Raw genomic sequence first — 16,080 nt, 5'->3', positions numbered from 1 at the left:
CGCAGATTGCTGGGACTTGTAGTGACTTTGATAGACTTTAGCTCAGCCACGCTGACTATAATAGACTTGACTATAGACTTGACTTGACTGTAGGTAGTGACAGCAGACAGAGATGACCTGACTTACTGACATGTGGCTGTAGGTGGCCTGAGGCCTCCAGATGTGCTGGACACTGGCTCTGAGACGTCTGGTCTTTACTGTACCTCAGCAGAAAGAGAGAGAGATTGTAATGGCTGCCCCTCTTATAAAGGGGGGCTGAGCCAGAAGCCTATAGGTCGAGCTGCAGGTCACCTGGTTAGCTGGTGCTCTCTGGGTAACAAACACTTCAGGTGAACACATTATCATGTGACTATCTCCTTAAAGGTCCTTTATACATAACACACATAACACTATATATATTACTATGGGGGGAGACACTGCAGGAGGGTCTCTAGGACATAGGGGGACTCACCCTGACAGGGCCTAAGTACTGTATCCCGTACTGGGACATCACATGGGAAGATCAGAAGAGAGAGCTGCGAGACAGTTCTGGTGGAGGCATCTCTCTATGAGAATAATAGGATCAGGCAGCTGCAGTACAACATGTCCGATCCTTCTCTTCCCTGGTAGGAATGGATGGCTGTCCAATGTGTATGGTGGCCTCCTGAGACTGATGGTGCTGGAGGAGAGAAGGATCGAGCATGCTGGGTATAAACTGCCCCACTCCTCTAGTCTAATAGAGATGTGCCCCTGCCAGAGCTGTCGGTCACTGACTTACTCCTCCTTTGCCCATTCACAAGACCTTGAGCCTTGGAGAACGTTCATATGTATGAGAAGATCTGAAGAGACGGCTGTCAGCCAAACAAATGTAATGAGGAGAAGCCGGATTAGTCCAGTGATGCAAAATCATAGGATGTTGTCGTATCTTGTAATCTCTTTATTATTGGTCTCTACAATATACTGTCAGTCCAATAAAAAAGGTTATTACAAGATACTGCAACTTTTTTTTTATCTCCCCTCCATCCCTCCCCCCTTTTTCTCATTCTTATCTATGTAGTCTATGTTCCTATAGCTGGATAATTTATGGCCTATCTTAGTGTGAATTCTCCACATCTATTGTCTTAACCCCTGCATATCTGTAAGATGTAACCTGTGTCTTCTACTTGGGAGCTTAGATTTGCTTTGGACTTGATAAAGGGAGGAATCCCGAAAGCTTCTCTACAAAATTCTGTTAGTCCAGTAAGAAAGGTTATTACAAGATCTTGCCAAATTTTTCGATCGGCATCTACATCACTGGACTAATACGGCTACTCAAATTTACTATATATATATATATATATATATATATATATATATATATATATGTATACATAGAGAGACAAAAAGGTACCCGCACTCACCGCGAGGAAACAGCAGACCGACTTCTATGGCATCTTGGACAGATCCGAATCAGGCTGACAGCAGGGCGCTCAGAGTGGAGGCGACTGCCAGCAAAGTTTCGCGCAGATCTGCGCGAAACTTTGCCGGCAGTCACCTCCACTCTGAACGCCCTGCTGTCAGCCTGATTCGGATCTGTCCAAGATGCCATAGAAGTCGGTCTGCTGTTTCCTTGCGGTGAGTGCGGGGACCTTTTTGTCTTTCTATGTATGCTATTGAGTGACTTCGGGTTTCTTGGTTCCCAGCACCTCCGGACCCACAGGCATCAGGACTCCGCGTTGCCACAGTGACAGAACGCTATCCTCCACAGTACATGCTGACATAATTGGTCTTTCTCCACAGCAGTGCCCTCTAGCTTGTGTTCTCTAACATATATATATATATATATATATATATATATATATATACACACACACCTTACATGGAACTATAATTTGACTTTGTGAGTGAGCCCCCCCATCGGGATTGTCCATATTGTTTTCCGAGGACATAGCTATGCTCGTACATTCCTTACCTGTTTGGTGTCTTCACCGTGATAGTTGAAGGCACTCGAGGTAGTGGTGACGGCACTCGCAGCTGGACTCCTGACCATGAAATGTGGCAACCACAGAAGTACTTTAAATAGTTGTAGCACCCCGTGGCGGCTGCCACCCCAGTGCTGCCCACCACGGCTACTTTACCCCCCGGCACCGAGCTCAGCTCGTAAGTGTCCAGACCGTCTATTCCAGCCAAGGAGCTGTTCACGGTGACCACAAACTCATCGGCACGGGCACTAATCAGCCGGTGAAGAAGATCCTGGACAGCGGCGGTCTGCACCGAGTCCCTGTACTGTGCCTTCAGGTGGGACAAAGTCTGGAAAACTTTTCCTGAAACCACCGCGCCGAGAGAGGACAGGAGGATCAGGGCTAGCCCGGCCGCTCTCATCCTTGTGTCTGCAGTCAATGGTTCATTTAAGAATAAGGGTCAATGACGTCCACCTGCAAAGTGCATAAGAGTTCTTCCTTAAATCTTGTTCACGTCACCCATCGTATCTACACCCAGTAGGCGTTTGCATGGAAATATTTGTAAGAAGGGTTAAGTGGGTAGAAGGAGTTGAGCAGGTACAAGTGCGGATTACTGCTGAGACTCTCTACAGACGTACATTTCAGCTGAGAGAGTCTTTTACATTTCCTTAATGTGGTAACATGAGACCTGGGGCCTCATTGGCCTCGTGCGGGATGGTGCCATTGGTGGACTGTCACAGGCTGTGGCATTGGCTGCTGGATACTTCTGATTGGTTCTTGAAGTGTTACATTCAGCGAAGGGGACTGTTTGAACAGTCGGCTGGGACAACAATGCGAGGGGGGCTGCTTCTTGTTAGTGACAGGGTCTGGAGGGGGGTTTTGCAATCCTTGGAGATATTTCTTTACCAATTAAGACTGTCAGAGCCGAAGGGGGTAGTGGGGGTGGAGGGAGGGGGGGGGGGGGTGACGTCTCAGTCTTCCAGCGTTATGATACTTTGAATACAAATACATTAAAGGGGTATTCCGGGTATTCCGGCCAAAGACATCTTATACCCTATCCAAAGGATAAGATGTCTGATCGCAGGGGTCTCGCCGATGGGACCCCCCGTGATCTCCGTGCAGCACCCGCATCATATACTGGGCTGCTGCTCCAGTCTCTGAAACCTCTATGTTTCAGGGATTTGAGACGTGACGTCACGCCACTCCCCTTCTTGACGTCACACCACGCCCCCTCCATTCATGTCTATGGGAGGGGGCGTGACGGCCGTCACGCCCCCTCCCATAGACATGAATGGAGGAGGCGTGGCATGACGGCACATGGGGGAGTGGCGCGACTGGAGCAGCAGTCCGGCATATAATGCGGGTGCTGCACGGGGGTCCCAGCGATCAGACATCTTATCCCGTATCCTTTGGATAGGAGATAAGATGTCTTTAGCCAGAATAGCCCTTTGAAACTTTGGGGTCATGGATTATCAGGGCGCACGTTTTTACGCATGTCGCTTTGGTCGCCATGTATGATGATGTGCCCACTTTTTATCCCCTTGAGGGCGCAGGGATTTTTCATTCTTGCACTTTTTTTTCTCCTCCTTACCTTCTAAGAGCCATAACACTTAAAGGGGTACTCCCCTGCCAGACATCTTGTCCCCTATCCAAATGATACAGGATAAGATGATGTCTGTTCTTGGGGGTCCCACTGCTGGGGCACTCCGCGATCTCCCGCAGCATCGGGCGTTCTAAACAAACGCCGGGTTCCTGCGGCAGTGGTCGTGACGTCACGGCACGTCCCCTCCATTCATGTCTATGGGAGGGGGAGTGTCGGCCGACACGCCCCCTCCCATAGACATGAATGGAGGGGGGGTGAGGTGACATCACGAGGGAGCGTGGCTGTGATGTCACGACCTCCGGCTCCGAGGGTTCTGAACAAAATGTTCAGAACGCTGTAGCACTGGAGTACCCCTTCAATTTCCCACCTACAGACTCATATGAGGCTTGTTTTAAGGGGGTACTCTGCCCCTAGACATCTTATCCCCTATCCAACGGACCCCCGCCATTTCTGCGCATCTTTGTGATGTTATGCCATGCCCCCTCCATGCATGTCTATGGTAGGGGGTGTGACGGCCATCACGACCCCTCCCATAAACATGCATGGAGGGGGCGTGGCATGACGTCACAAGGGGGGGCGTAGTGTGACGTCACGACCACTGCCCAACAGCGGGACCCCCCCATGGTCAGACATCTTATTCCCTCTCCTTTGGATAGGGGATAAGATGTCTAGTGGTGGAATACCCCTTTAAAGTCAGTGGCCCTCATTTACTAAGCGTGGAGTTTTCTACGTGGGTTTTTGTTTCCGATAGGTATTTTTCCATGGGCTAAAAACCAACTTGATTCCAGCATCAATATGGGCCTTCCCAGGGCTCAAGTCCTGTAGGAATGTGTGGGAACTGAGTTCCTGCATTTTTTCCACAGCAGGAATACCGTTCCCATCAGCAGGAGTCCTGCAGGATCAGCCCTTGAGTGGAAATCTTGGGTGAGTTCCTGCACTTTTTTTCCCCAGGACTTGACCCCTGGGCCTTCCCAAGTGTCAACTTAGTTGGCATCCATTAAAAGGGACCCAGGTCTGCAGGGAGGTGAGGAACCTAATGGCCACAATCATCTCCCCTAGACAACACTCTGACCGATCCTGGTGAACAAACATTACATAAAAGTGGCACCGTGACAAAAATAAAGTGATGTGCACACTGAGTACAGCCAGGACACATGGCCAGATCTATAAAACTTCCAGCAGCCAGAAGGCCGGGAAACAAGAGGTAAGTGCCAAGAAGGGTGAACGTGAGATAAAGGAGGATACATACCCGCGGCTCCAGTCACTAGATTTACCACCACCCAATGAGTTCCAACACACCAGGATCACTATCCTGCTGCACCTGTACCTCGTCTCTTACCCTACCCAGGCCTCATGGCCAAGTCAATTCAGGGAAGTTGTCGGGTAGCTGTTGGGGCAACCCACGAACACCCTGGTACACCCCAACCACTCTGTGTGTACATCAATTCTGTCTCAGGAACTACTGAGAACACGACGATGAGGTCCATCACAAGCCCTTCTCTGAAAAGAGAAAGAGGCCCTCAAACAAACCCTTTCCCTCTGGGCCAGAAGGCACCTGCGTGGGTCCAGATTCGATTTCCCTTTTAGGCTAAACCACTAAGGGACAACAAGTGCTCCCGACATAAACCTAGGCGTTAACCAAGGTGTCAGCCAAGGAGCCGTATACTGATGGCATCTCAGCCAAAGCCGAGGGCTGCAGAGAGGTGTGGAACCAGAATGCCACACACACTTCCCTTAGACCACCAGAAGGGACACCCATGAGCACTTTCCTCTCTACTGCTAATACATCTCCCTATATACCCACGAGCAACTCCATCTACTGCTAATACCTCTCCATATACACTCATGCGCACTTTCCTCTACTGCTAATACCTCTCCCTATACACCCATGAGCACTTTCCTCTCCACTGCTAATACCTCTCCCTATACACCCATGAGCACTTCCCTCTACTGCTAATACCTCTCCCTATACACCCATGAGCACTTTCCTCTCTACTGCTAATACCTCTCCCTATACACCCATGAGCACTTTCCTCTCTACTGCTAATACCTCTCCCTATACACCCATAAGCAATTTCCTCTCTACTGCTAATACCTCTCCCTATACACCCATGAGCACTTCCCTCTACTGCTAATACCTCTCCCTATACACCCATGAGCACTTTCCTCTCTACTGCTAATACCTCTCCCTATACACTCATGAGCACTTTCCTCTATTGCTAATACCTCTCCCTATACACCCATAAGCACCTCCCTCTACTGATAATACCTCTCCCTATACACTCATGAGCACTTTCCTCTATTGCTAATACCTCTCCCTATACACCCATGAGCACCTCCCTCTACTGATAATACCTCTCCCTATACACTCATGAGCACTTCCATCTATTACTTATACCTCTCCCTATACACTCATGAGCACTTCCCTCTATTGCTTATACCTCTCCCTATACACCCACGAGCACTTCCCTCTATTACTTATACCTCTTCTTATACATCCATGAGCACCTCCCTCTACTGTTAATACCTCTCCCTATACACCCAAGAGCACTTCCCTCTATTACTTATACCTCTCCCAATACACCCATGAGCACTTCTCTCTCTTCTGCTTATACCTCTCCTTATACACCCAATGATTCTGCTAGCATTCCCTGCTGCTCTATGCCATTGTCTCCCTACCTTTATATATTCTGAAAGGATCACCCATAAATCCCTTTCCTCAGATACTGAGGATGTATCACAACTTCTGAGCAGCTAAGTTCTTGACCTCCCATTCAGAAACTATTCCCAGAAGGTTAATAACGCTGTAGATCTGTTGCAATGTGCGCTTTATTCCAGAACCGCCTGTAACATATTAAGAGCACAGGATGATATCTAGCATCAGAGAAGTGTTGGGGGATGGGGGGGTCTTGCTGAGAGCCAAGGCCTCTTTGTTCTTGTCAGGAACACTCACCAATCACCAGAACTAAGGGGTCCCATCTGTCGTCCATTGAACGACCCTTGGGCTGCAGAAATTCGACTGACATAAAACCCACCTAGTGTCCAAGTGAGAGTGGGCCAGTAGGTGGGTTGTATCTAGATACACCGGCCGTGTGCTGTAATGTTATTTACATATATTTAGGTAGGACCCTGGCTAATCTGCACTCTCTTTCCTATTCTTTCGGGTAGTCAGGCCGCTGGGACCACCTGCGATCTCTGGGCCGGCACCCCGGCGTTCTGAACATTTATGTTCAGAATGCTGGCTTTGGGCAACTGTCACGTCATGCCACACCCCTCCATTCATGTCTATGGGAGGGGGCGTGGCGGCCGCCATGCCCCCTACTATAGACATGAATGAAGGGGGTGTGTGGTGACGCCACAACCACAGCCAACATGAGACTTGCGTTTTGAACAAGGACCGGTGTTCGGAGATCATTGGGGGGTACCAGCGGCCGGACCCCCCCCGCAATCAGACATCTAATTCACTATCCTATAGTGTTAAACTGCTTAAAATTATCTACACACCATTAATGGGGTACTTGCCCCAAGACATTAACTCCTTATCTCCTATCCAAAAGAATAGGGGAAGAGATGTCTGATCGCGGGGGTCGGGGGGCGCTAGGACACCCCGCAATCTGCAGCCTGGTACCCCAGCGTTCTGAACATTTATGTTTAGAAACGCCGGCTTCGAGCGGCCGTGGTCGTGACGTCACACCACGCCCCATTGACATGAGTGGTGAGGGTGTGGCATGATGTCATAACCACGCCCCATTGACATGAGTGGGGAGAGTGTGGCATGACGTCACACCACGCCCCATTGACATGAGTGGTGAGGGTGTGGCATGATGTCATAACCACACCCCATTGACATGAGTGGGGAGAGTGTGGCATGACATCATAACCATGCCCCATTGACATGAGTGGTTAGGGTGTGGCATGATGTCATAACCACGCCCCATTGACATGAGTGGGGAGGGTGTGGGATGATGTCATAATCACACCCCATTGACATGAGTGGGGAGGGTGTGGCATGATGTCATAACCACGCCCCATTGACATGAGTGGTGAGGGTGTGGCATGATGTCATAACCACACCCCATTGACATGAGTGGGGAGAGTGTGGCATGACATCATAACCATGCCCCATTGACATGAGTGGTTAGGGTGTGGCATGATGCCATAACCACGCCCCATTGACATGAGTGGGGAGGGTGTGGGATGATGTCATAATCACACCCCATTGACATGAGTGGGGAGGGTGTGGCATGACGTCATAACCACACCCCATTGACACTGAGTGGTGAGGGTGTGGCATGATGTCATAACCACACCCCATTGACATGAGTGGTGAGGGTGTGGCATGATGTCATAACCACACCCCATTGACATGAGTGGGGAGGGTGTGGCATGACGTCATAACCACACCCCATTGACACTGAGTGGGGAGGGTGTGGCATAACGTCATAACCACGCCCCATTGACATGAGTGGTGAGGGTGTGGCATGATGTCATAACCATGCCCCATTGACATGAGTGGTGAGGGTGTGGCATGATGTCATAACCATGCCCCATTGACATGAGTGGTGAGGGTGTGGCATGATGTCATAACCATGCCCCATTGACATGAGTGGGGAGGGCGTGGGATGACGTCATAACCATGGCCGACCGAACAAGGCCGGCGTTCGGAGATGGCGGGGTGTCCTAGCGGCTGGACCCCCCCTGCGTTCAGACATCTTATTCCCTAAGATATAGGATGAGATGTCTAGGGGGGGAGCACCCCTTTAAGGTGCTCTTCTCAAGAAAAAAACCCAAACCCCTCTGCCCTATATCAATGAGGGCGTGAGAGTCACTATGGGGTATTGTCCAATATCCCACTGATACGGAGGGATTTTCTTACCGACCTCCATCGGAAGTAGCTCTCGGAGTAACCACATTTTGGGATGAAAGGATTTTTCGTGTGTTTGTATATGATCTGTCTTCAGTTCCCTTTTTCATATCTAAATCCCTCTGTAAGTAACGCGACCTCCATTATAGAGTCAAAGGTCGATCTCCAGATGTCTACCAATGGGCCTAAGGGGAAAGATGTGCGTTCATATAGGGACAGATGTGATATAATGGATATCACCTTATTCTCCTGGAAAGTCGGCTCTGGTTACATGGCCTCTTAAAGGGGTACTCCGGAGAAAATGTTTTTTTTTTTTTTTTAATCGACTGGAGCCAGAACGTTAAACAGATTTGTAAATTATTCCTATTTAAAAATCTTTATTCTTCCAGTACTTATCAGCTGCTGTATGCATCACAGGAAGTTTCTTTCTGACCACAATGCTCTCTGCTGACACCTCTGTCAATGTCAGGAACTGTCCAAAGTAGGAGAGGTTTGCCATGGGGATTTGCTCCTACTCTGGACAGTTCCTGACACGGACAGAGGTGTCAGCAGAGAGCACTGTGGTCAGACAGAAAAGACATTTAAAAAGAAAATAATTTCATGTGGAGCATACAGCAGCTCATAAGTACTGGAAGGATTAAGATTTACTTTTTAAAGTTCTGGCACCAGTTGATTTCCCAAAAAAAATTGTTTTTCACCGGAGTACCCCTTTAAATAATCCAGCAGTGTTTTTTGCTGCGTATTTGCTGCGTATTTTCTGCAGCTGATTTTGCTACTCATTGATCTCAATGCGTAGGAAAATACGCAGCAGCAGATACACAGCAATATACGCTGCATATACACTACATGGAACAGTATCCCTAAGCAACCTCCCCCATTTGTTAGTCTATGTGATTCCTGACATGTTTGTAAATCAGTTTATTTACCAAAAATGACCCCTTATCCCAGAAAAAAAACTAAAGTTTTGGCCACTAGGTGTCTCACATCCCTGCAAACTGCTGTCCATTGCCTGTTAGTGGCATTCCGCCTCTAGCAGTAAATAGACTAAGATGGAAAATTGGGGGGTGTCTAGTTTGTGCTATACACTGGTGAGAGCTTGGGTTGTGTGAAGACAAAATGAGCCTGTCTGCCCCTTCCAAAAGGTCTACACTGTGCCTGAAAGGCAAATCAAGGCTTCCTTATCAAGCACAGGGCTTGTGTAAATACTTGCGTTCTTACTATGTACACAGTGCTGCTTCCTGAATGTAATTCCCTCCTTTTAAGGAGTTCTCCACTGCTCAGCGTTTGGAACAAACTGTTTCGAACATTGGAGGCGGCGCCGGGAGCTTGTGATGTCATAGACCCGCCCCCTCATGCCATCACGCCCCACCCCCTCAATGCAAGTCTATGGGAGGGGGCGTGACAACTGAATTGTCACTCCTGTCATTCAACACTGCAGAGCAAGGCTGTATAAGTAGAGCGCCGATCTCCCTGAACAATGCTATGCAATAGCATAGCATTGCAGCATGGTAACTCTGGGCTTGCAGCGCTGGGGTCCTAGGTTCAAATCCCACCAAGGACACCTTCTGCAATGAGTTTGTATGTTCTCCAAAATATACTGATAAGTGAATTTAGATTGTGAGCCCCAAATGGGGACAGAGGTCAAATTGAGTGAACAGTGTACAGCGCTGCGGAATATGTGTGCGCTATATAAAGAATTATTATTGTACAGTGAATTCAATCCAATGATTGCATAGAATAGTCACCTATGGAGACTTAAAAAGTGTAAAATAAATAATAAAAAAATTTATATCATTCCAATTTTACAACATAAATAAATATAAACATATTTGGTATTGTCGCGTGCAGAATTGTCCGATCTATTAAATATAATATTTATGATCCTGCATCGTAAACAGTGTAAATGTAAAAAAATACCAAAAGCCAAATGCGGATGTTGTCCACTATAATTGAGGGGAGTTTCTTGTTCACCATTGACCAGGAGACGCTTCTTTTGACTACCAAAAAGGGTAATGTGATAGCCTGGGGGAGTTGGGTGTAGGGAGTGTAGCTGTGCGGTGACTAAAGGGTATCTGGTTAATACTCTCTATTCGTGACGCCAGGGTGAGGGTTCCTCTGCAATGCTTGTCCTACCGCCGCCCTTCCCAAGAGCGATAGGAAGGTATAGAATAGTTGAATGTCCACAACCGGAGAGTTTGCTGAAAACAGTTGGAACTTTTACTGAAGATTTTATGCAAGCTTCATAACCGGAACAGTCTCTACAAATGCAAATTCACTTGGAGATTGACAAAGGTTGGGACCTTAAGCAATTTAGAGTCCGTAGACTGATATGCGCCGTTCCACTGGATTTAGGGGATTTAGCTGTGGTCCAGAAGTCAAGCTAGCTTTAGCAGGGGGTAGTTTAGAACTCACGGTTTAGTTTAGGATGAGGCCGATAGGTTTTCTGGCCTAGCGTGTCTTTGAAAGTTGCGCAGATCCGTCCTGTTAGTCCGACATCCACGAGAGCAGCAACACAAGAGAGCGATAATTGGCTACAGCTCCCTTATATGGGCAGGGGCTGGACTAATGCTAATCGGTCCAATACTTGTGTCAATCATCTTTACACAGAATTATTGGTAGCATGTGACCCAAGGACCTCCAAAAGTCCTCTAACATACCATAGAGGAATTACCTTGGTCACATGACGACGCTAACAAGGGAAGTAGAAATCACAGGGGGGTGCACACTTAAAATATAACTTTTAATCAGACACGTTCTAAAAGCATAGGCCCCACAACAAAATTGAGCCAGTATGGTAATTGGACACCAGATCTGTGATATGCAATACAAACCGTATATAGATGAGGTGTGTATTGTATAGAGGGATATGGTCTAGAAGAGCAGGGTACACAAATAATTGTTCACCCTAGTAATCCCTGTCGGGGAGATGTGGTGAGATCTAACCCTGCTCCCACAGGGACTGTCAGAGCACTCGCCCTAGAAAGGGCGACCCCTGCCCCGATCTACCCCTTGGACTACACCCTAGAATTCCCTAGTAGTAAAAAATAGCCCTTGTTCCGGTGTACCCGACGCGTTTCAGCCACATCGGTGGGTTCATCAGGGGTTAACCAGGCAAGATACAGTACAAGGACAAGTAACAAGGGAAGTACTATACATTCTATTAACCCCTTAAGGACACAGGGCGTATCCATACGCCCCCGTCTCCAAGTCCTTAAGGACACAGGGCGTATGGATACGCCCTGCGCATTTCCGGCCCCAGCCGCTAGCTGGAGCGGAGCCGGTGCCGGATGCCTGCTGAAATCGTTCAGCAGGCATCCCAGCATATCGCCCAGGGGGGTCATTATGTCCCCCCATGTCGGCGATTGCCGCAGATCGCTGGACAATTCAGTCCAGCGATCTGCGGCGGATGCCGGGTCAATCGGGTCTCCAGTGACCCGGTGACCCGGAATTACTGGCTGATCGGGGCCGTCTCTGACGGCCCCGAACATCCAGAGCCTGCAGGGGTGAGGTGGCACTGGTGCCACCTCACGATCACCCTGATTCGTCGGCCGGTTTCCCGGCCGACCAATCAGGGTGCCTGCTGCGGGTGTCACTCCCGCACCCGCTCCGCCCCTCTTCAGGAGGACGTGAGCGGGTGCAGGCAGATGACCCCGGGTGCTGGGGACCCCGATCCCCGACGTCCCTGTTGGGATCGGGGCCCCAGGAGCGGCGGCGGCGGTGAGGGACTGACCTGCGTGGCGGCGTGGAGCAGCAGCAGTAGGAGGTGAGTGACAGCCTCCTGCTGTTGCTTAGCAACAGCTCCCAGCATGCAAAAAGGGCATGCTGGGAGCTGTAGTTATGCAACAGCAGGAGGCAGACCACCACAACTCCCAGCATTCCCTTATGGGCATGCTGGGACTTATAGTTTTGCAACAGCTGGAGGCACATTTTTTCTATGGAAAAGTGTACCTTCAGCTGTTGTATAACTACAACTCCCAGCTTGCACAATCAGCTAAAGTGCATGCTGGGAGTTGTAGTGGTGCATCTGGTGGTTGCATAACTACAACTCCCAGCATGCCCGTTGGCTGTCGGTGACTGCTGAGAGTTGTAGTTTTTCAACAGCTGAAGGCACACTGAGTTAAGTAGCAAACCAGTGTGTCTCCAGCTGTTGCATAACTACAATCCCCAGCATCCCCAGCCAAAGTAGTATGCCTCCCGCTGTTGCATAACTACAAGACCCAGCATGCCCTTCCGCTGTCCGTACATGCTGGGGATTGTAGCTTTTGCAACAGCTGAAGGCACACTGGTTGCAAAACACTGAGTTTGTTACCAAAGTCGGTGTTTCACAACCAGTGTGCCTCCAGCTGTTGCAAAACTACAACTCCCAGAATGCACTGATAGACCGTACATGCTGGGAGTTGTAGTTTTGCAACAGCTGGATGTTTCCCCCCCCCCCCCATGTGAACGTACAGGGTACACTCACATGAGTGGAGGATTACAGTAAGTATCCGGCTGCAAGTTTGAGCTGCAGCAAATTTTCTGCCGCAGCTCAAACTGTCAGCGAGAAACTACTGTGAACCCCCGCCCGTGTGACTGTACCCTAAAAACACTACACTACACTACCACATAATAAAATAAAAAGTAAAAAAACACTACATATACACATACCCCTACACAACCCCCCTCCCCAATAAAAATGAAAAACGTCTGGTACGCCACTGTTTCCAAAACGGAGCCTCCAGCTGTTGCAAAACAACTACTCCCAGTATTGCCAGATAGCCACTGACTGTCCAGGCATGCTGGGAGTTTTACAACAGCTGGAGGCACCCTGTTTGGGAATTGCTGGCGTAGAATACCCCTATGTCCACCCCTATGCAAGTCCCCAATTTAGGCCTCAAATGTGCATGGCGCTCTCACTTTGGAGCCCTGTCGTATTTCAAGGCAACAGTTTAGGCTCACATATGGGGTATCGCCGTACTCGGGAGAAATTGTGTTACACATTTTGGGGGGTAATTTCTGCTATTACCCTTTTTAAAAATGTAAAATTTTTGAGAAACCAAGCCTTTTTGGTAAAAATTTTTTTTTTTCTTTTTACATATGCGAAAGTCGTGAATCACCTGTGGGGTATTAAGGTTCACTTTAGCCCTTGTTACATTCCCCGAGGGGTCTAGTTTCCAAAATGGTATGCCATGTGGGGGGGGGGTTTGCTGTTCTGGCACCATAGGGGCTTCCTAAAGGTGACATGCCCCCCAAAAACCATTTTTCGCTCCTTCCCTTCTGAGCCCTCTACTGCGCCCGCCGAACACTTTACATAGACATATGAGGTATGTGCTTACTCGAGAGAAATTGGGTTTCAAATACAAGTAAAAATTTTCTCCTATTATCCCTTGCAAAAATTCAAAAATTGGGTCTACAAGAACATGCGAGTGTAAAAAATGAAGATTTTGAATTTTCTCCTTCACTTTGCTGCTATTCCTGTGAAATACCTAAAGGGTTAATACACTTACTGAAAGTCATTTTGAATACTTTGGGGGGTGCAGTTTTTATAATGGGGTCATTCATGGGGTATTTCTAATATGAAGACCCTTCAAATCCACTTCAAAACTGAACTGGTCCCTGAAAAATAGTGAGTTTGAAAATTTTGTGAAAAATTTCAAAATTGCTGCTGAACTTTGAAGCCCTCTGGTGTCTTCCAAAAGTAAAAACTCATCAATTTTATGATGCAAACATAAAGTAGACATATTGTATATGTGAACCCAAAAAAAAATTATTTTGAATATCCATTTTCCTTTCAAGCAGAGAGCTTCAAAGTTAGAAAAATGCTAAATTTTCATTTTTTTCATCAAATTTTGGGATTTTTCACCAAGAAAGGATGCAAGGTACCACAAAATTTTACCACTATGTTAAAGTAGAATATGTCACGAAAAAACAATCTCGGAATCAGAATGATAACTAAAAGCATCAGAGTTATTAATGTTTAAAGTGACAGTGGTCAGATGTGCAAAAAAACGCTCCGGTCCTTAAGGTGTAAAATGGCTGGGTCCTTAAGGGGTTAAATATAAATTATTATTAAATATGTACATATAAACATTACAGAATTAGAGTAGAGGAGAGGCGACTAGGGGCTGTCCCACCTGGGGGACCCTACCTGAGCGTAGTTACTCTGACTTTGGGGACCAACATACAAGGTACGGTATGCAATACGGTACCGGGACACCACATTAAGATGATACTTTGTCAGAAATGAGCGATTGTTTTCTTGACCGCCAAATATGCGAAGGAGAAAAATGTTTCTAATAGTCTTGATGTGGCTGGAATTCATTAGTCAAGGACAGATTCCCATGGTGTGAGGGGGGAAGTTATCATTTCCTGTTAGGTAAAATATCAGGGGTTAATAGCCTTTCGACCCTTGGGCATGTCCACCAGATGTGACGTGTGTCCCCGATAATAGGGGAGAGGGTCCTGGGATGGCAGCTTCACCTGGGCTGTGCACACTATATTGCAAAAACGTGGTGTGAACGCAGCCTTACCAGGTTTTGACCTTCGCCTGTGGGGTTGTGGATTAGTAGAAGCGTGGCTACGTGGTCAGCCTTGGGTCTCCTCAGGACACCAGTCTCTCTCAGGACGTGACCTTGCTGTATCTCAGTAGGGAACTACACAAGACTGAACTAGCTCCTCCCAGGGTTTTTATGGGGAGACTCCGGAGGGGTCCCATAGGTCACTCGGTCACTGGTACCTTCCTTGGTTACAACACATGACAACAGTATTTAAAGGCACATAACAATATATACACATTACATTAGATAATGTAGGTGCTTATTAAAGGGAACCAATCATCAGATTTTACCCTATATAATGCTTGGCAAAGCGTTATATAGGGTAAAATTGTTGTCCTCACCATTCCCGGGGGACGCTCCTGCCCCCAGGGATGGTGAAGAAATGAAGTTATAAACTAGTCACCGCCGCGGCCGTAAGTAGTCATCTGGGCGGGGAGCTCTTCTCATCTGCTCCCGTTCTTCGGTCGGCAGCGACGCCCCCTCCGCTTGATTGATGGGCCGCATCATTGTTCCGCTCACTGAACAGACGGAGCGGAACGATGACGCGGCCCATCAATCAAGCAGAGGGGGCGTCGCTCCCGGCCGAAGAGCGGGAGTAGATGAGAAGAGCTCCCCGCCCAGGTGACTACTTACGGCGGCGGCGGTGACTAGTTTATAACTTCATATCTTCTCCATCCCTGGGGGCAGCCAAGTGTTATATAGGGTAAAATCTGATGATTTGTTCCCTATATATCTGTATTCACCCTGCTTGGGAAACGCTGCCATACACTGAGCGATCTCTGCCTCAAGCTCAGCTCCTCCCCCTGCTGGTCATGTGATCGCAGACAGAGGCCTGCTGGTCATGTGATGGCAGACAGAGGCCTGCTTGTCATGTGATCACAGACAGAGGCCTGCTGGTCATGTGATCGCAGACAGAGGCCTGCTGGTCATGTGATCGCAGACAGAGGCCTGCTTGTCATGTGATCGCAGACAGAGGCCTGCTGGTCATGTGATCGCACACAGAGGCCTGCTGGTCATGTGATCGCAGACAGAGGCCTGCTTGTCATGTGATCGCAGACAGAGGCCTGCTGGCCATGTGATGGCGCCCCCTCAATGCAAGTCTATGGGAGGGGGCGTGACGGCCGTCACGCCCCCTCCCATAGACTTGCATTGAGGGGT

The 16,080-nt window shown here is 48.4% G+C and overlaps 1 protein-coding gene across 2 annotated transcripts in view; it reads right to left on the bottom strand.

Annotated features, from left to right (window-relative positions):
• Positions 1-2,599, bottom strand: part of NAGLU (N-acetyl-alpha-glucosaminidase) — a 37,355-nt gene extending 34,756 nt beyond the window's left edge. For both annotated transcript variants that reach the window (XR_008849214.1, XM_056547978.1), the window contains exon 1: positions 1,931-2,599. Coding sequence is in view for 1 of the 2 variants with exons in the window: in XM_056547978.1 (XP_056403953.1) it covers positions 1,931-2,340 (410 nt within the window). In the remaining variant the exon portion in view is untranslated. The remainder of the gene's footprint in view (positions 1-1,930) is intronic.
• Between the last annotated feature and the right edge of the window lie 13,481 nt (positions 2,600-16,080).

Source organism: Hyla sarda, chromosome 12 (assembly GCF_029499605.1).
Source record: "Hyla sarda isolate aHylSar1 chromosome 12, aHylSar1.hap1, whole genome shotgun sequence".
Taxonomy (NCBI): Eukaryota; Metazoa; Chordata; class Amphibia; order Anura; family Hylidae; genus Hyla; species Hyla sarda.
The sequence above is the reverse complement of the archived record's forward strand: the minus strand, read 5'-3'. Positions and strand labels throughout refer to the sequence as shown.